Source organism: Natator depressus, chromosome 3, assembly GCF_965152275.1.
Source record: "Natator depressus isolate rNatDep1 chromosome 3, rNatDep2.hap1, whole genome shotgun sequence".
Taxonomy (NCBI): domain Eukaryota; kingdom Metazoa; phylum Chordata; order Testudines; family Cheloniidae; genus Natator; species Natator depressus.
This window is the reverse complement of record NC_134236.1, coordinates 84,325,945-84,347,417: the sequence shown is the minus strand read 5'-3', so window position 1 is coordinate 84,347,417 and position 21,473 is coordinate 84,325,945. Positions and strand designations below refer to the sequence as shown.

General features: G+C 43.8%; 1 protein-coding gene across 1 annotated transcript in view; it reads right to left on the bottom strand.

Annotated features, from left to right (window-relative positions):
* Positions 1-1,385: 1,385 nt before the first annotated feature.
* CEP57L1 (centrosomal protein 57 like 1) overlaps positions 1,386-21,473 on the bottom strand; it is a 121,484-nt gene continuing 101,396 nt past the window's right edge. The window contains exons 24-29 of the mRNA XM_074948210.1: positions 18,386-18,537; positions 17,021-17,132; positions 13,588-13,637; positions 12,237-12,413; positions 3,275-3,392; positions 1,386-2,403 (exon numbers count right to left, since the gene is read on the bottom strand). Of these exons, the coding sequence (XP_074804311.1) occupies positions 2,233-2,403; positions 3,275-3,392; positions 12,237-12,413; positions 13,588-13,637; positions 17,021-17,132; positions 18,386-18,537 (780 nt within the window). The 3' untranslated portion in view covers positions 1,386-2,232. The remainder of the gene's footprint in view (positions 2,404-3,274; positions 3,393-12,236; positions 12,414-13,587; positions 13,638-17,020; positions 17,133-18,385; positions 18,538-21,473) is intronic.

Here is a 21,473-nt window from a genome sequence, read left to right as displayed (position 1 = left end):
TTTGTTCTAAAGATGGACACAGGACCTTAAAATGCCCATCTCCTCTAATGATGCATTCCATCATAAAAACCAAGTATCTCACAGAAGGGCTGAAGAATTTAAGTTGTGGTAAAAAGGAAGGTCCTTTAGCACTATTTTTACACTGACCAATGTGTTCCAACAGGTTTTGTCCACTCCAGATTGGGGTTGAGGGACACAAAAGTGTCTGAAACATTTTCAATAATTGTTGAACAGTCCACACAGCCCACTTTCCCCACAGATAACTGGTGATTCTCAAGCAGGGACGAGTGTTAGGTAAAGCACTGTGGCGCTGCTTCTCAGTTAGAGGAAAGCTTCAGAGCTGGTGAGAGGTCAAGTTTCAGTGTAGGAACAAGAGGAGATTTTAGACCAAAAAGCAAAGTAAAGCCAAAGAAGTCACTATGGTACTCACTCAACAGAGCTGCTTCCTCCATGCATTCGGATGTCTTCTGACTCTAATGCCAGACTGACATTCTGCTACTTTTTACTTGTATTAACAGTGCAGAGCCCACAAAACTATCGGGAAGAGAGCTGGATCCTAGTCTGGCACATGCATCATCATCAGAATTGTTAAGCTTCTGTAGCAGAATTTCTGGGCTTGAGTCCCCTCTGATTTACACCCAGTGGAAGCCAGGAGCAATTTCATGGGTGTCAGACACAAACCGCTCTCACATCAGTGCGAGAGGAGAATCTCTTGTTGGTGCTGAGTGATCCAGAATGCATACAGTTTGTCTTTCAGATTCCAGTCTGAGTTTATAGCACTGGCAGCTAGGAAAGCCGTCTTCTCACTTATAAACTGAGCAGATTTGATCTGAAAAGTTACTGGGATACATTTTTACAGAGATGATGCCATATTTACAGAGAGACTTTTCAGAGTAGAATCTCATTTTACAAGAAATATAGGATGGTTGCAAGGCTGGTTCTTAAACTGTTAGGAGTCATACTGAGGAAGAGTAAAGGTGAGGAGGAGGTTTTCTTGGACAACAAAGAAGGGTCTCAGGTAAAGCCTTCAGACTGGAACATAAAGATGTCTAGGACTGTCTGTCTGAGGCTTCTCCTATCTTTGCCGCAGGAAAAAGTACTGTGATTTCCACGCCGCTCCATAATACCATCTGACATCACACACACATACACACACACACACACACACACACACAAATCAACCAAACAGGCTTCTTTATTCTGAAATTTAGAGGTGCTAGTTGTAAACGGCCTTGTACTTCTGTCAGGATAGACATGCACATTGCATTTGTGGGATTTTTCTACACAAATAAGGCTTTGTAGTAGTCATTTAATCTTAGTTTATTTGGTACAGAATTTCTTTGTGTTATAAGAGTATTTGGAAAGCAATCAATTGTGCAGCGCAGTCTGGACAACTTTCTTGTTTAACCCCAGTTTATCATACAGCAGCCAAACCCTCCCAATTTAACCAGTGCACTATCCTGTAATCTCTGGCTTTTGGAACATTATTGCGCTAATATTTGCGCTTGACCGGGAGTGAAAGGCTGGTGCAAAAACCAGACATCACACACATCTCCTGAAATTATCAGGTGTTTGTCTTAATTAAAGGGCATCTGCTGTTCAATGGCTCTGAGGCCAAACAAGTTCTGTTCCATTTGCAGAAGCATCATTTCACATTGTAGGAGCCATATGGTAGAAAGACATCGGAAAATCTGACCAGCCCAAAGGATTTAAACAACTAATGATTACTTATTCTGAAATTACATTTATAAGACCTGTGTGGTGGGAGGAGGAGGAGGAGGAGGAGGTGGTGGAAGGGCTAGTGATCAAAGCACAGGATTGGGAGACAGAAGATGTGTCTTCCATTTCTGGCTCTGCCACAGAGTTGTTTTGTGTCTTGGGCGAGATACTTAATTCCCTTGATACCCTGAGTTTTCTCATCTGTAAAATGATGCTACTTACTTACTTCACGGGGTGTGATGAGGTCACATTCATTCATGTTTGTAAAAGGCTGTGAGATCACAAAATGTGCATGGTGGAATGTACTGAAAGCATATGATATTAGGGCAATTTAACTGATTTAAACCTCAAGACGTGAAAATATGGGGGTAGGCATAAAGGTATTTTCTGGCACTAATACATCACCGTATACTATATATTTAAGGTAAAAGGCAACATTTCAGTCAGTAACGGTCCTCTTTTTGTTGAAAGGTTTTTCTGATCTTCTTCTGACCATTGATGGCAATGTATCTGTTACTTACCGATCCTTTCATTCCCTCCCCAGTCCGCGGTCAGAGGCTCTGGATTTAGGGAATCAAAACAGTTTGGGGAGTTTCCTAATTGAGCAAAGCTGAAAAGGTACGAAACGATGTCATGAAGCGCTGCCACAATCTGCAGGCTCTGCCTGAGTGCTCTGTAAGCAGCCTGCAGATAAAATAAACATAGGGAGAAAACACTTCAAATGTGAACAAAACACATAGCCATAGCAAATATTTATGAATGAAGGTTACTGATTATTTGTATCCCAGTAGTACCTAGAGGCCACAGTCAGGATTGGGGCCCACTGGCCGGGTGCTGGACAAACCTAGAACAGAAGACTGCCTCTTCCATGAAGAGCTTACAATCCAAAATGTTATGTCGTACTACTGAGCGTTAGGGCTCCTAGAGTCTTGAATGAGTGTCTTTTTGTACCAGTTAAATAAAAACAACTTTTTTCCCCATGAAAAAGATAAATAGATCAAGAGCAAACAGGCAATTTGTCAGAAGTAAAGAATTGGTATGTTACGATGTCTCCCTATTTTACCTCCTCACATTTTAACCCCCCACTTTCCTCTTAGCACAGCGACTACAGCCAACATCGCTGCTACTTCCCTATACATTTGGGGAAGTGGGGGGGGGGGGGGAAGAGACAGATGGATGGACAGCAGGGGAAGGGTTAGGGGCATGCAGGCTTGTCTGTAGGCAGAGGGGATCCAACAAGGCTGATTTAAATAAAGATCCAAACTAACCTGCATTACCCTGCTATCCTTTTATCTTTTGCTCCTGTGTCTCAAACACAGAGGATACAACCTTTTTTCTTAATGCCTGTGACCTGACACACCACTCCAATGGCACATCCTAATTGTAGCAGGCATTCTCATCAACACATTGTGAGTTTGTTTATTTCCCAGGGCTAGTCATCTCTAATGACAAAGCAACATTTCAACATGTATGAAGAATGTGGTCTGTCCTCCAAATACATTTACATGCTTTGATTAAGAAAACAAAATCTCTCTTTAGGTTTGTAAATACCAACCTTCTCTGGCAGCATTTTAAACATAATCAGCACCTCAGAAGGGTGAGGGATGAACCACAAATTGAGGAAGGCTTGCCCATCAGGAGACAACAAATGATGTGGTCGTGGCTGAAATGACCTGAGTTATATGGGGAAATGATAGATTCCTGTCACTTTGGAAAGTTACAACTAAACAAAAGTCTCTGAAAATAATTTTTAAATCTACATACTACAATGTTGTAATTCTCACTTAAAACTTGGGCAAAAAAAAACCTCTTGCTAGCTCAGGCAAAACTTCCATTTGGGCTTGGGATTTACCCCAAAGATTTGGAACCGCGAGAAATAAACATATTTCAGAGATCAAATGATTGCTAAAGGCCAGACTCAAAAGCCCATTGAATTCAATAGGAATCTTTCCATTGACTTCAGTGGGCTTTCAACTAGGCCTTTAGTGTACCAATAGGAGACCAGAATGCTCTGCAAAAGGCTTCTCTGAACCAAATACACAACTGTCACTTATGCCAAATGGCCTCTCTCAATCAGAGTGGTATTGTTTATTCAAAAATAATAATGGGCCAGCCCTGCAAAATAATGAAAGAGCAACACACAACAAAAGGGACAAACTAAAGATGAGAGCTTGGTACCCATTCCTACAAGATCTTGAATGTCTCCTGCAAGGTGCTGAATGGCCCCAATTTCCATTGACTTCAACGAGAACTGAAGACATTTGACACCTCACAAGAGGCACTTTGTAGGATTGGCTCTTTGATCCCGAGGTAAAAGTGTTCAGCTTTGGCATAGGATAGCACTGTCTTGCATCATTCTCTGATGACTGCTTCTGTCTGCCTCAGAAACAACACAGCCAGGCTCAAGGGAGTCACACCCAGCCCTGTTTGGAAGGAGTTGGCCCAATGTGGTGATGAAATGTTATAACGTGGGAGAATCAGCAGGGATTCTCAAGGTTCTACGATCCTCCCTCTCTTGGTAAACAAAGTTAAATTAGAAATGTAGAACTTGGATAATGTAACTTCCTTCTTCCATAGTAATAGGTAGGGCTACAACAATGAATAAGAATTAAAAGTCTACAATGAATATTTGCTAAAATTCCTGTGCAACTTTCAGTAGACAGCCCCACCTTCTTGTCAGAACATGTTAAATTATAAAGTTAGAATATGCATCATGTATTTTTTTGTTTTTCCACATAAACAAAACAGTCATTTCTTGTCTCAGTGCACATGAACATGAAATACAATATTGAACTAATTTAGTCTCAGATGAGAGGTTTAAACTCAGTGGGAGCAGGGAACAATTTTTATAGTGGGGGGCCTGAGAGCCATTGAACCAAACTGTAAACCCTGTATATAGTGGAAAACACTCCAAGTCAGGGGGTGCTGCAGCACCTATGTTCCAGCACCTATGAGTGGGGGGATTAAGTTTGATTTAAATCAAAGTGAGTTTTATACTTATTAATTATTATTGTGATTAAAGAGAGAGGTCAAACAGCAGAAGGAACAACTTGCATCTGTGTGTGGGTGGAATAGCAAATGGTTAACTGCAGTGTGTTGTAAATGAGAGAATTACCTTTGGGTAGGATTTATTTAACCAGCTGTTCATTACCTATTTTGCATAAGGAATGATAAGAACAAACTGTACCCAAGGAAACTGTACTTTACCAGATGACATTACTGTTTACTCTCTTTATCTGTTTCTTCCATTTTACACCATTGCCTGGAAGCCATAACAGCAGGGAGAGACCAAGTATAACAGCTGCAGTTCACCCCAAAGGCAATGCTCTCAGTAGTGAGCATGCTCCCATAGTGTGGATGTCTGTATATTTAGCCTCTCCATCACAGAGGTCTGTTTCCCCCCTCTTTGATGCACAGATAGCTCCATTTAATTTTAAATGGTGTTTTCTCCAGGGTTGTTAAGGAAAGAATGCCCCTCCCCTCCCCAAGAGGTCAACGTCATTTATTTCTGCTATGATGTGGTATGTTATATTAACTTTTCAGAAAGATACAAGACAACTTATATAGCATCCAGATGAGGCCCTGGTGATACCTGGGAAATTATTCAGAATTCCACCCCACCCCACCCATCGTCCTAGCCCCCCCCACACACACTTCAGAAAGAGCCAAAGCACAATTTAAACTTAAAGATACTAGGTAAAACAGACTTTCTATGATAAAAAACAAATACCAATGTTTCCCTTCCCCCCTCCCCCCTTCTTTCTTTGCCTTCGCACAGTAGTTGCCAGAAAATCTTTTTAGAGAGAGGTGAGTGAGGTAATATCTTTTATTGGACTAAAGAGAGAGAAGCTTTCGAGCTACACAGAGCTCTCCTTCAGGTCTGGGAAAGATACTCAGAGCGTCACAGCTAAATGTTTGACTATCTTAGATAAATTAACAGAATTATCTCAGCATTTGTGCATTTCCTGTCCTTTAGCAGGGAATATTGCTAATACTCAGGTAACATTAGCAAGTTACCTAAGGCAAAACTGTAAAGATGGAAGGTAACCACTTTATTATCCAATTTTTTTCATGGCACCTGATCCAGAGACTCACTGAAGTCAATGGGAGTCTCCACTGATTTTAGTGGGGTTTAGGATCAGGTTCCTTGACACACCTTTTCTTTGTTTTGTTTTTTTTCAATTTTTCCCATTTGACTAATTCTTCTGTTATTGTTCATTTATTTTTCTCTCTTGAAACCCTCTTCTTTTACTCCCGGGGGAATTCTGTGCCAAAAAAATTAAAAATTCTGCATACAATATTTTAAAATTCTGCAAAATTCTGCATATTTTGTCAAAATCACACTATATAATCATGCCAGTTTAGGTTATTTTGGTAGTTTATTTCAAATACCTGTCAGCAACTATGTCTGTAACAATATAGACAACAATAAAAAATTTCCCCAGGAGTAGAGATTTAAAGAAACCCCTATGACAGTCCCCATTTCTCTGCCCCCCTCCCGCAGAGCCCAGCCACGCCATGCCCCCCCCCAGACATCCACACCCCCTCCCTCCCAGAGCCCAGATGCAGGGATTCCCGAGCCCAGCCACCCACACCCCTTCCCCCACCCCAGAGCGCAGCTGAGGGGCCCCGCCAGCCCAGACACTTGCACCCCCTCCCCTCCATAGCCTAACTGTGCCCCTCATATGCAGACACCTGCATCCCCCTGCCCCAGCAGAGCCCAGGGATCCAGAGGGAGAAACAGCCTGATGCTGTTTCTTGCATGCTGCCTCCTTCCTTCAGGGCGTGCCAGGAACTGCAGCTGTTGGGAACCCTCCAGCTGCATCCCCCTACCCCCCACAGTGTCTACTATTTGTGAACTGGGGAGCTGGGCTCTGCTGGGTCCAGTGGCCTCTAGTGGCATCCAGCAGCTCTGCAGCAACAATTCTGCAGGGAAAAGGAAATTCTGCACAGAAGAGAACTTTTCTTACCTGTAACTGGAGTTTCATTGACATGGGTCGTCCCGATTTGTATTCCAAACATAGGTGCACATGCGCGCCATGCGCTGGAGCTGGAAGTCTTTCAACGGCAGTGTCCATTGACCTGCACGGCTGCCTTATGTCACTACCTGCTCTATGTGAGGTTATAAGAGGCTATGCAGGGTGATGCCCTCAGTCTCCCTCTTTCCACAGCAGAAGGAAAGGTGGACGGGTATTGGAATACAAATAGGGACCACACATCTCGAAGAACCTCCAGTTCTAGGTAAGTAATCTCCTCTTCTTCTTCTTCTTCGAGTGATGGTCCCTTTATGTACTCCAAACACGGGTGAGTACGGAGCAATGATCAGCTTGGAGGTGGGTGCGAGGATGCGAAGGGTAAGGCCTGCTGTAGAACAGCACAGCCCACTGATCAATGGTGTAGTGCGCTGTGAAGATTTGGACAGAGCGCCATGTTGCTGCACAGCAGATCTCATGCCAGGGTACATCCACCAGGGAGGAATCGCGTGTGCCCACGTGGAGTGCACTGTGATTCTGCCTGGCGGTGTTGCAATGGAGTGCACATAGCGTTCTGTAATGCACTGAGAGACCCAACTGGACATACAATGCAAGGAGAGGGCCTGCCCTCTCAAACATTCCATGATGGTTACGAAGAGGCATGGGGAGGCGTGAAAGGCCAGTAGAAGGCCAGTGCCCCGTGGATGTCCAGGGAATGCAATGTCCTATCCACGGGGGTGGCGTGGGATTTAGGATGGAAGACTGGGAGATGGATGGACTGGTTGAGATGAAACTCTGAGATGACCTTTGGGAGGAACTTAGGGTGAAGGTGCAGGGAGACACTGACCTTATGGAAAACTGCATATGGGGGCTCAACCATCATGGCTGCCAGTTTGCTGACCCACTGGGCAGAGGTAATGGCCACCAGGAAGAGGACCTTCATGAATAGGTGAGCCAGGGAGCATGTGGTCAGGGGTTCAAAGGGAAGCTGGGTGAGGGCAGACAGCACAAGGTTGAGGTCCCGGGGTGGGAGGGGGAGTGAGGACTGGATCCATGGTGATCTTGCCCCAATGGTGGGTGAATAGGGTGAAACAGTGCACAAAAGGTGGCACGGGGGCCACAGATAGTGACATGGGGGCTTTGCAGCTCTCAGCCATTGCATCAAAATTGGGCCTTCTGATGGTGTCGAGGTGTGGTGGCAGAGGTACAAGTCACCAATAGCTGTGGGCACTGGGAACAGGGGCACCAGCAGGCCAGCTCCTGGTACCTAGTGTAGATAGCTTGGTACGGCAGGTATGGGCGCTGCTGGAACTGTGGCTCAGATTGTCGGCTGCAGGGGGAAGCTGTGTAGATCCTGAGGGACCGAAGGGTCGCTCATGAGTCCTTCAAGGAATGCAAGGCCTCGTCCATCTTTGCACAGAACAGCTTGTAATTGAAAGGGAGGTCCTGCATGGTGGATTGGACCTCCCTCGGAAAGCTGAATGACTGGAGCCATGTGTCGCATTTCATCACCACCCTCGTGGCCAGGGAGCGGGAAGATATGTCCACCGCATCCACCATGGCCTGGAGGCTGACTTTGGCCGTCCAACAGCCCTCATACAGCAGGGCCTGGAACTGCTGGCACTTATCCCGTGGGATAACCTCCAAGAACTCCACCAGTTTGGTACTGTATAATTGTTGAAAGTGTACTTCACTAGCAGAGCTTGACAGTTAGAAATGTGGAATTGAAGGGCTGTGGAGGAGTAGAGTTTACAGCCCATGAGGTCCAGGCATTTCAATGTCTTATTTGCGGGGTGGAAGAGGCAAAGTGCCGGCGCCCTCATTCCATGACTGCATGCACGACCAGTGAGGCCAGCGGTGGGTGGGAAAACAGAAAGTCAGCCCCCTTAGCCGGCATGAAGTACCTGTGTTCCACTTTCTTGGGCGTGGGGGCACACGACACCAGCATGTGCCACACTACTTGTGCAGGTTGTAGAATGATGTCGTGAATGAGCACAACTACACACGTCAGGCCCTAGGGCTGGAAAATGTCCAACAACTGGTCCGGTTGGTCTTAGACCTCTTCCAGGGGGTTGCCCAAGTCAAGGGCCATTCTCTGTAGCAGCTCCTGGTACTGGTGGTGATAGTCAGGAGAGGAGAGGGGAGGTGGGATCAGGGTCTTGTCCAGAGAGGAGAAGCCTGCCATTGGGGTCAGCAGTACTGGCAGTGGCAGAGTGGATCAAGCGCCAGGTCCTCCTCCTGGTCCAAGACTAGCGGAGCCAGCGGAGGGGCTGATGTGGGCTTGTATGAGGCCAACGACAGTGGGTATGGGCAGTGATAAGGGTCCCATGTGGGCCAGTGGAGCCAGAAGGCCAGGTGTTGATGGTACTGCGGGCCTGGAGCGTAGGGTGCCAGAAAAGGCAAGTGAGCCCGGGAGTCTGCACTACACCTCAGAGTCCAGAGAAGCCTCCATCAGTGGCACAGCCGTCGGTGTGGGCGGAACCACGACCAGCAGTGGTGGGTCACAGCCGAGGAGGAGCGGCTCATCTGCCAGTGAATGTGGCCAGGGAGACCAAAAGAAGCGGTGAAGGCAGGTACAGCAGCTCTAGGTGGGATGTGGGGATCACTGGATTCATCTGGCCCAGCGTCCAGGATACATCCCACTGTCTGCCACTCCAACGAGGGGTACACAGAGTGGAACCTGCACAGTCCAGATGTGGCTGAGTAGCGCACTCCAGCGGGCTATTGGGAGCCTCGGTCCACTCAGGAACTGGTGGTTCTGGTGGGTCTTGCTTCTGCTTCACCTTGCCCCCTGCCTTAAGGGAGGCCCAGCGGAGTCATCATGCAATGTCTCACCCGATCAAACCTGGCTTGGAGAGGAAACGCAGTGTGGCACAGAGGTCTGCGATGAGGACTTACTGCAGTGTTCGTGAGAGCACTTGCGACTGTTCTTGTGCATCTTCTCATGTCTTGGTGGTGCTGATGGATCTGAGAGTGAACCCAAGGGCAGGGTGCTCACAGCCAGTGATGGGAGGTGCACGGCCAGCACTGACCATCCAGGATCAGACTCCGCATGAGGCCAGAGCACTTCCGCCATGAGGAACTTGCAGAGGCACTGACGTTGAGTGTCGCGGGTCCTTGACGGGAAGAACTTGCAGATAGTGCAGCAGGTGACAAGGTGTGTCTCACCCAGGCAATAGGGGCAGCGCGTGTGCTCGTTGCTCATGGAGAATGAATGAGGACATGAGGTGCAGTTCTTGAACCCTGAAACGCAGGGCATAATCCCTAAAGGGGGTCAGGGGAAACCCGGTAAGGGGCTACTACATACACTAACTAACTAAGCTAACATTTACAGAAGTACAAAGGGAAAGGAAACAGAACTATCTACCTACCTACCACAGACCATCATTCTCACAGAGTGCACAAGCGTGAAGAGAGGATTCTGACTCTGACCATGCAGTAAAAGGGAACTGAGGGCATGTCGCTCCACACAGCCTCTTATAACCTCTCATGGAGCATGTGGCAATGAAAGGTGACTGTGCAGGGCAACGGACATGGCTGCTGACAGACTTCCAGCTCCGATGCATGGCACACATGCACACCTGCGTTTGGAATACATATAGGGACCATCACTCAAAGAAGAGCACTAATTCTGTGCAAATCCTGCATTGCGCAGTGGCACAGAATTCCCGCAGGAGTATTCTTTCTTCTCTTATTTGGCCTTTCATCTTATATTCATTTTTACTGTGTGTTTTCTCTCTTCCTTCCCTACCATTCTCTTTTCTTCAGTTTCTACCCCTCTTCTACCCTCTTCCCTCCTCTCCACTTTTTTCATCCAATTGCAAATCCTCCTGTGATGAGAAACTAGAGTGCACATCCTGCTCACCCTTCAAGTATCTGGCCAATACAAACATAGATGATAGGCTTATTTCAGAGAATAAGAAGGTGCTAGAATTAATTTCCTGAAATAATACTAAGGTAGGATGGAAGCTCTGATTTTCTCTTTGAAATGTAACTAATTGACAGTAGACAAGGTGGTCCTAAGCTGTTTTGTTTTTTCATTGAAATTATACAACTGATAATAAATGACATACAGAAAGTGTGGACAAAAAAAAAGCAGGGGGTGGTGTTGGGAAGTGTGATGGGGGCTATAGGGTGAGGGCTGAAGGAAAGAGGGACAGTTTTAATTACTCTTTCCCCAGTTTACAGTCCGGCTGAGTTACTTTTAATTGACTTTCTAGCGTGGGAGCGCTTCGCCATTTCAAATGTAGGGAGAACAGCTGCTTGTTGTTTGTTAATAGCAAGCTAATTAAAGTTGTCTTCTAGCATGCCCCAAACTAATGCTGAAAGGGCAGTCAGGCTTCTGAGCTAGGTGGTGGGTGAAAAGGGGTCCAAGTAGTCCACAGAACCTTAAATAAAGGATTGATTCCCTCCACCCCCACCCCTCCACTCTCTCTCTTTTCACCACAAGCTACACTTCATAGTTGAAAGATGTTGTTTAACAACTCCCCCACTTCCTCACAAAGTATTTTTAAAGAAATGCAAAACTAAAAAACTAAAAGCAATATTGACTCACTTCTTGGATGGTGGAAGGGAGTTGGCCCAATGCATCAGCCAATACCTTATTAACATGCACTCTGTCACGACTTATCGATATAATAGCCCACTGAGGGCTAAATGGTCAAACCATTCAGCAGCAGAATCAATGCTAGACAAGTCTTTCCCTGCAGTGTGATGGATGTTTCTGAACTGTTCTATAGACTCTCCCTCTCTACTAGACATCTCCATTTAACCCTAAGAACAGCAACCGGTCTGTAGTATGAACTGCAGAAGGATAAACATCTCAGTAGAACTGTGCTCATCTGGCAATCGTGCGTTTGATTTAGTCCTTGCTAAGCAGCCAGGCTAAGGGAGTCAACTAGAGTCGCTGATCAGTGATTAACTGATGCTAGTTCTTAATCCCAATGGGTTCAGGGACAGAGCTAGAGCTTGTACTTGTTAACTTGTCACTTGTTAACAGGTTTCACTTAGTTCTGAAATAGAATAAGACAACTTTAGCTAAACTGAATTAAAGATTTTATTTCAGACAGGAAATAAGGGTTAAATTTTTAGTGACAAAACTAATTAACCATTGGAACAATTTAGCATGCATCTCCACGACTGATAACTTTAAAATCAAGATCGGATTTTTTCTAAAAGATCTGCTCTAAGAATTATTTTGGGGAAGGTCTACAGCCTGTGCTATACAGGTCAGACTAGACGACCACAATGGTCTCTTCTGGCCTGAGAATCTATGAACGTAGGGTTTACATTCTGGACAAAAACTAGATTGATTTGATTCTCCCATCCATGCTAGTGGAAGTCTTTGGAGTATTTGAATTCCCTGTATGCAGACTTTCGCAGGCACAACCAATTGTGTACACAAAATCAGAGGTCAACTGGACACTGGCAGAAAATGTGGCTCAAAGTGCATATGGACTATTATCTACACTGTTCTTTTCTCATCTCTGCTTGCTAATTTGAAACTCTGGCAACCAGGGACAAATGTTTGAAGACATTACAAACCTGGGATCAGCCTCAAGGTTTTCCTTTGAGTCTCTGTTCCCCTTTTTCTCTTGGGATAGCCCAATCATGAAGTATTTGTCTCTGATGACAGGGAAATCTTCTAGCAGGATTTTCAGACTATTGTAGTATGCAATGATCTGGCCTCTCAGGGCATACTGTGACATACGATGGCTCAATCTAAAAAAAGGTACCAAATATTAGCATATAGCCTTTATATAAAAATTACTGTGCAGTGAGTCATCCATCCAGATAAACTGTACTCTTCCTGGCTCTAATCTCTTTCCACACTGACACATACTTTGGCAACTTCTACTGCAAAGTCATCAGATTTAAAGATAGTAATTCTGCTATGCTGTAACACACAGTGGCACCATATAGCAAAGCTGCTTAATATTTTGTACTGCTGTAACACCTTTCACGTGATATTCTCACAGCCCTTTAAAAACATCAATGAATTAATGCTCACTGCAACCCCTGTGAGGTAGGTATTAATACTTAATTCCTCTATGCCTTATTGTAATATAAGTGACATCATGAGTTTGTGTTGGACACCTAATTTATTAAACCAGTCTATTCAATGCTGTAAATATGTTTTGTTTTTCTCTTCTCATCCAGTCAAATTATATGCAAATTGCCATTGGTGGTTTGTTTTTTGTTTAGTTTTATAGATAAACTGGCATCTTGTACAAGGATCTAATCCTGCGTCTGTTGAAGTTGATGGCAAAACTCCTATAGTCAGAAATAGAAGTCAGAGTGGGACTTACAGCTGTAAAGAATTATAATACTGTCAAGTCAAAGCAAGTGTAAAAATATCCAACTCAGGTTTGAAACTCCGATTCTTCATGTTCCTCAGTCCCTTCAGTCACCCTAGCACATGGACTGAATTTACAGAATTATTTGTGGACCAAAGCCAGCCACTCCATCACCACTAGGTCATTCTCCGATTTACTGCGAACTACTCTTACCACAACTCTACCCTCATGGTGAAGACACTCCCCTGACCTTTTCTCACCCACAGATTACCTCATCAACCTCTCTTTGCATCCTGGTTCTAGAGGAAGAATGGCCCATTTCCCATTTGTTCCAGCACACTCTCTCCAATGTTACTTGTGCTCCCTCTACCTCCCCCACAATCTCCCACTAACCACCAGAAGCCTTCCTCTTTGCTTTATGACTAACTATAAAAAATTGTGAAAAACACATTATAATAATTATATAGTAATCTAATAGAAAAAGATCCTTTTCAAAGTAAAGCCTTGGCCATTCTCACATTTCAATTGCACAGGATTTAAACAAAAAAAAAACAAACAAAAAACAAAAAGAATGAAATGTATATATTTGATGTACTCACTTATGACAGTATTCAGCAATAACTTCTCTTTTGATTTTTTCATCTTCATTCTACAAGATAATATTTTCTTCTTAGTGACATTTCTACAGCATTTGTATACCTTGCATCCAAAAGACCATAAAATATATATAGCAACATTTCCTATTATAGAAATGTTACTTTATTAATGTATTAAATAAGGTTCTGGTTCAAAGGCAACATTACAAAGCAGTCTAATTCCTTTCTTCATAAAAAACTTTGATGAGAATGAACTTGGAAATGATTTTGGCCAGTACAGCAGATCCTGTAAAAATTTATATCAAGCCAATAATCAAATTCAACAAAATTATTAGAATAGTTTTTATTCAGGACATATGATATTAAACACAATTTAATTGACACATTGAGATATTTTCCAAAAAGTATTCAACTTATAGTTCCCCCACAAATATTCAGTCAGCTTATTGAGCTGGTTCCATAGTTTGTGAATATACTAAACTGAATTATGTATTTTGATGAATTTGTTTGATAAAATATTTGATGGGGCTTCGACTGCCACCCCATGTCTGTTCAGGACCATGCCTAACTTGTAATGCATTTAGGAGAAGACTTGAGTCACCAGCAAATTCAAGACAGGATCCAAGTATCTCAGTTTCTAGATACTGGATAAGGATGATTTTCCAGACATATAGAAAATCTGGGTCCAAGTTAGAAAGCTCATGGTAAAGACACGTAATCTGATGAGGTTCAACAAGGACAAGTGCAGAGTCCTGCATTTAGGACAGAAGAATCCCACACACTGCTACAGGCTGGGGACTGCCTGGCTAAGTGGCAGATCTGCAGAAAAGGACCTGGGGATTACAGTGGACGAGAAACCGGATATAAGTCAGTGTGCCCTTGTTGCCAAGAAGGCTAACGGCATTTTGGGCTGCATTAGTAGGAGCACTGCCAGCAGATTGAGGGAAGTGATTATTCCCCTCTATTCGGCACTAGTGAGGCCACATCTGGAGTACTGCATCCAGTTTTGGGCCCCTCACTACAGAAAGGATGTGGACAAATTGGAGAGAGTCCAGCAGAGGGCAATGAAAATGATTAGGGGGCTGGGGCACATGACTTATGAGGAGAGGCTGAGGGAACTGGGCTTATTTAGTCTGCAGAAGAGTGAGGGGGGATTTGATAGCAGCCTTCAACTACCTGAAGGGGGGTTCCAAAGAGGATGGAGCTAGGCTGTTCTCAGTGGTAGCAGATGACAGAACAAGGAGCAATGGTCTCAAGTTGCAGTGCGGGAGGTGTAGATTGGATATTAGGAAAAACTATTTCACTAGGAGGGTGGTGAAGCACTGGAATGGGTTACCTAGGGAGGTGGTAGAATCTTGGTCTTTAGAGGTTTTTAAGGCCTGACTTGACAAAGCCTTGGCTGGGATGATTTAGTTGGGGTTGGACTAGATGACCTCCTGAGGTCTCTTCCAACCCTAATCTTCTATGATTCTATGACACAAAGTCTATTTTTCTTCCTCTAAAAATTAAACACAAATTGATAAAAATGAAAGTAACATAACAAGAGAGACTTGATAAAAAGTCTGCCTAGTCTAGTATTTTGTCTCATCTCTAACTAAAGCCAATGTTGGATGCTTCACCAGAATACCATGTAACTGAAAAGCTGTATTATGGATGAAAATTTCTTCACAATCCCAGCTGGCGATATTCAAGCGTGACCCCAATTAGCCTTTTTAATTTAACCTAGTAATAAAAAATCGCAATCTGCAGTTGTTTTTAATCTAAGTATCTATAGTCAGATGTTCAACTGTGGCGGAAAAGTACCCAGAACAACTGAGGAGTGTGGGAGGTTCAAGAGGCAGCCTTTAAACTCCACTGATCCTGGGACTACAGAATTGTAAAACTGAAATTAGATGACCTATTCATGTAATAAACTAAGCTCATGTCAAGTTCAGTTTCCTTCTCTGCTACAGAATTCTTATTATTATTTTAACATATAGATTCTTTATTTTTGTTCTTTGTAATATATTTTAAAGCACTCTCACTTAGATACTTCTAGAACCCCATCACTGTAGTATCTGAGCACCTCAAAATCATTAATGTATTTGTACTCAACACCACAGTGAGGTAGGGAAGATCTATCATCCCCCTGTTACAGATGGGAAACTGAGGCACAAAGAGACTAAATGACTTGCCCAAGATCACAGAAAAGGTCTGTGGAAGAGCAGGGAATTGAACCTAGGTCTCCTGAGTCCCAGGCTGGTGCACTAACTGTCATAGTTCAGGACAACTGCACCTGTATTTTCCCTATATGGTCCTGCAAGGACACTCACTCTAGACTTCAGGCTCCCCTGCCCATCACCTCTCTTGAGTGGAGGCACATGTCTCTCACCCTTCTGACTGGGATATTTCCAGGCTGTACTGTCCTCTGACTATACTGTGATATCCCATTAAGAAACTCTGCCTAAGCAGGCCTGTTTCCTTTCTCTTCAGAGGCTAACATCAGAGTGATTGCCAACAGTTATGTTACACAGAGCACTTCCTATGTAAGTCTGTTTTATTCTTACAGTACAAGCACTACAGAGAAAACATACTAAAAACAATAAAAGAACATACGCACATGCTAATAAGATTACCAGAGTTCACCCCAGCACTACCATGGGCTTTAACAGGAGCAGTCCATCAACATCCCACTCAAGGGGTTTCCTTGTGATTTCAAGTTAATCACAGCTTCAGCTCAGACAGGCACACAGTCTTATGGAGTCTCAGTAGGGCCAGTTCTTCCAACCCTTTCTTAAGGGAATCCTGTCCATTTGCTGGATCAGGACAAAGACCCAGAACCTCTTTAAAACCAGGCTTTTAATCTAAAAATCCTTTCTTTGTCTGGTGGTCCATGGAGACTCCAGTTCGGGGGGAGGGATAGCTCAGTGGTTTGAGCTTTGGCCTGCTAAACCCAGGGTTGTGAGTTCAATCCTTGAGGGGGCCATTTAGGGATATGGGGCAAAAATTGGGGATTGGTCCTGCTTTGAGCAGGGGGTTGGACTAGATGACCTCCTGAGGTCCCTTCCAACCCTGATATTCTATGATTCTATGAACTGGTGTATGCCAGCCTCTCCAAAGGGTGGCTTCAAAAGGCTGATAACTGGAGGAATTACATTAGTATCCCCCTCTTCCTCGAGGAGTTGCATACAATTCCACAATACCACACACAGTGGACTCTATAAGGTATTAAACCTAACTCAACAAAGTTTATCTTAATTCCACAAGATTTGTCCAGGATATTGCCAGTCTGTCACTTTAACCATTGGACCATCCCCTCCTCTCCTTAAAAGTAATGGCAGGTTGAGAGTTAGGTTGGCGCCTTTTTACAAAACAATGCTATCAAAAATCTTAATATAGTGCTGAAGGTCATCAAAATCTCTCTCTCTCTCAAATAATAATTCTTTGGCACACTTACAGGGTTTTGCATTCTGCTGCCCATGATTTCCTTCTTATGAATGAACGTGTTCAGCATCATGTCCCGTGGCCCCAGTTTCTCCAACTGAATGGATACAAAAGCTTCTGGAGGCCTGAATGGTAAATGAAAATATTGTATCTGAGCTGCAACTGGGAATGGGAAGATTAAGCCATCAGAAGCAAAGCAAATAGAGCCAATCTGAGCCTCTCAGCTATTGCTTTAGGTTAAAACACAATGCCCCAAAATAGTTAATTTAATAATAAATTCTTTGCACATAGATAACAGAGTACAGTAGCTGAAAGAGACAAAACCCAAGTACAGACTTACAATACACATCTTTGGTTTCATTGTAAGTGAAATATATGGAAATAGAAATAAAATATTTAAAAATATTGAACCATGGGGTTAGAAGGGATCGCAAGGATCATCTAATCTAGTCTAATCTCCTGCCAAAATGCAGCATTTGTCTCCTCCCCACATTAACAGGATACCTGTGACAGACGGGGAGTATGTCTGAGTGAATTGGGAATTACATGTTGTTTTGTGAATTCCATTTTGTTTACAACCATCACTTTCCACTGTAACTTTCATCTCCAAGAGGTCTAATCATGACACAGCCAGCAAGAGCCATCAACTCTGATGATCTCTTAACACCCATCCATAAGAGCAATGAACACTACACAGAAGGTTGCCTGGGGAGAGGGTGGGTCTGCAGTTCCTCAGCCTAGACTACACAGGGAAAAAGGGGAGAGAGACTGCTTAGACTACACAGGGAAAAAGGGGAGAGGGGGCTGCTTTTCTGAGCTGGGGACCCAAACCACCAGCACAGGCAAGAAGACCAGGCCAAAAGGGCATGATGGGATGGCCTAAGGACACTCAGGGCCTAAGGACACTGACCAAACCTCAGACCCACAGTGAGATCAGACTTGGCAGGGGACTGCATTCAGGACTATGTTATCTTCCAAAGATCTGTAACTCTCTAGTGCTATGCTTGTATTCCTGTGCTATGCTGTATTCCTTGCTTTAATTCCACATTGTCTTTGAAGGGTTTAACTTGAAACCAGAGCTCCCCAGCCAGGTGATCTGGGAAGGGCAGAATGAGTCTAAGCATCTGGGGGCTCAGGAGGGCCATGCCACATGTTCTGTGATTTAACACAGCTGAACTGCAGGGTCCCACTGCCCAAGGAGGATGTCAGACATGAGGTCTGCACATGGGAGTATGCCTGAGAGACCCAGAGTTAGGGACAGTTACCAGTCACTAACCAGACTCAGGGGGCTTAGAAGCACTTGGGCCCAGGATTTGGGTGCATTTAAATGTATTAATATCCATCGAGAGACAGGGACTGGGCCAGGATGTAACAATACCTTTTAATGGTCCAGTGTCCATCTAAAGGGTGCCCTGTAGAGTACGAAGTTGCTGGTGCAGCCACCAGTGACTGTTTTTCTATTTCATTTCCAGATTTTGAATTTCTTCCACTTGCTGAGCTGCTCTGACTCTTCAAACTTAAATTTGCTTCCTAAAGTATTAAGAATACCAGTCTGTACTTATTCTAGTGGGAACACTGCCTGTTAAACCAATACAGATTTGTAGTTCCATGAGGCTGCTGTACTCTTATGGTATAATAATTCACCAGGCACACTGAAAGCTGAATAAAAAACGTTCTCGGTGAGCATAAGAATAATGAAACTGTGGAGACAAGGAAAGTTAGAGGCAATACACAATTTATAATCAGACAACATTCTCCACACTTCATCAACAATGAAGAAAATGGGGATGCTGGGGTTGTTGGCTTCACCAGAAGAGTGATCCAAAAACTATATTTAAAATATACGGGGGAAAAAAAACAAGGTGAAAGTTCAATCTAGTAGTTTATGTTTAACACAGTACTCTACTGTATTTGCTTTTTTCCCCTCTGTCTCTGCTGCTGCCTGATTGCATAATTCTGGTTCCAAATGAGGTGTGTGGTTGACCTGGCAGCTTGTAATCCTGAGGTTCTACTGTATTGACTTGTGGAATAGAGCTAGGAGACGTCCTAAGAAGCACTCTGTTTGTGAAGGATGATACTCAGTTCCTCAGAGGAAAGAGTTGCAGTCTTTAAGATTCTTCCAGATGAAGTGATGGCAAGTAGGACGCATGTTTTAAGAAACAGTAAGAAAGTGCCACTGGAAAGGGCCTGAACAGTGCAGAGATAAGGGTGCCAAGGACAAGAATCACAAGAATGGTTAAAACATCTAACCATTTTACCTGTTCTTTGAAATCTGATGACATGGGGCTGATAGGCCAAGGATGTTCCAAATTTTAGGTTTAGAACACTTTGTAGATTGGAAATTTGCCCTTCAGGAGTTAAAGCATAATCAAAGGATATATGGGACCTCTGGATATTTTTTTTTTTAAATCAACATCCTTAGACATGAACCTGTAGAAATATCTCATCTAGTGCCCAAGGTCAAACTGAGTTGTGAATTCCTTTCAAGATGAGGCCCAACAGAGAGATAATCTCCTTAGGATATCCAAAAGTTTGCTTGGAAGCTGAGAAGCAAATTTTGCACATTAGGTGCAGGGAGTTGGTGATGTACTATAGAACACTGCAAGAAAAGTCCTACTTTCTGCATAAGAAAGGGAGGGACAACAGACACTTATATTCAGTCCAAAACCAAGAGGCACCGTTGCCAATATGGTATTAGAATTCCTGTTGCTTTTCCCTTTTTATTTAGAATTGTTTTGTGTATTAGAGGAATGAGGGGAGAGAATGCATACAAGAAAGACTGGCCAGCTTGACAGGGTTGCTATATTAGGTTGCTCTCCCTCCATAAGCACTGATCTGCCTTGGAATACTGTAAACTTGCAAATGTCTCTACTCAGGAACAACCTACCTGTGTTGCTATTAAAAGATAGATTTGTTGAGTGGAGAACCAATTCTGCCTGCTTTACTGACTGTCATTTGGGCCAATCTGCTTTAATGTTGCTCAAGCGTTTGAAACATTGAGACAGGCTAGATGAGATTTTGTACTGCAAAAGATTATCAGAGTTTCTGGTTACTCCTTGGTGACTGATGTAGGATACTGTCAAGGTTCCTTCTCCACTCTGAACTCTCAGGTACAGATGTGGGGACCTGCATGAAAACCTCCTAAGCTTACTTTTACCAGCTTAGGTTAAAACTTCCCCAAGGTACAAACTATTTTACCCTTTGCCCTTGGACTTCCACTGCCACCACCAAACGTTTATCTGGGTTTATTTTTATTAGGAAAGCGTTGTTTGGAAATGTCTTTCCCCCCAAAATCCTCCCAATTTGTACCCCACTTCCTGGGGAAGGTTTGGTAAAAATCCTCACCAATTTGCATAGGTGACCACAGACCCAAACCCTTGGATCTTAAGAACAATGAAAAAGCATTCAGTTTCTGAAAAGAAAGATTTTAGTAGAAGTAAAAAGTAAAAAAGAATCACCTCTGTAAAATCAGGATGGTAAATACCTTACAGGGTAATTAGATTCAAAACATAGAGAATCCCTCTAGGCAAAACCTTAAGTTACAAAAAGACACACAGACAGGAATATCCATTCTATTCAGCACAGCTTAATTTTTCAGCCATTTAAAGAAATCATAATCTAATGCATATCTAGCTAGATTACTTACTAAGTTCTAAGACTCCATTCCTGTTCTGTCCCCGGCAAAAGCATCACACAGACAGACTCTTTGTTTTTCCCTCCCCCCCAGCTTTTGAAAGTATCTTGTCTCCTCATTGGTCATTTTGGTCAGGTGCCAGCGAGGTTATCCTAGCTTCTTAACCCTTTACAGGTGAGAGGAATTTTCCTCTGGCCAGGAGGGATTTTAAAAGGGTTTACCCTTCCCTTTATATTTATGACAGATACGTTTGTCATGTTGTTAGAGTATCTCAGGATCTGGAAGCCCAGAAGAGCTAATTTTATTGCTTTCAAGTTCTAGGATATTTATGCCTTCTTTCAACTCTTTTAATCACCCCATCTCTGGCCTCTTTTATGCTGCGTAAAGACAGAGAGGGCAGCACAAATGATTTCTCCACCACAAGAATAGCAGAGGACAGTCATAAGGCTGCCTCCTAAGGACCAGTGCACAAGCCCTGGCATAGGAAATCTCAGGGTGGGGCTGCAGCACTTAGCTTTGCAGCCTGGAGAAGTTACCATTACTTAAGACACAGGCCTAGGTGATTCTCCAGCCCCAGAACAACCTAGGATTGGGAGGGCGCAAAGGTGGCTTAAAGCTACTTTTGCCCTACCATTCCCCCTAAGCTATGAGTTCTGTACAGAGCTACTTAGAGTCCTGGCATAGAATCTCACCCCAAGTGCTTTGCACCAACATCAGTTAACCCATCAGCTCCCAAAGCTAGAAGGCTCACTCTTGTTCTAACTACCATCTTCTCTGGAGCTGACACAGAGGACAACCATTCATCAAGCCTGGACCTCTGAAATCACTACCA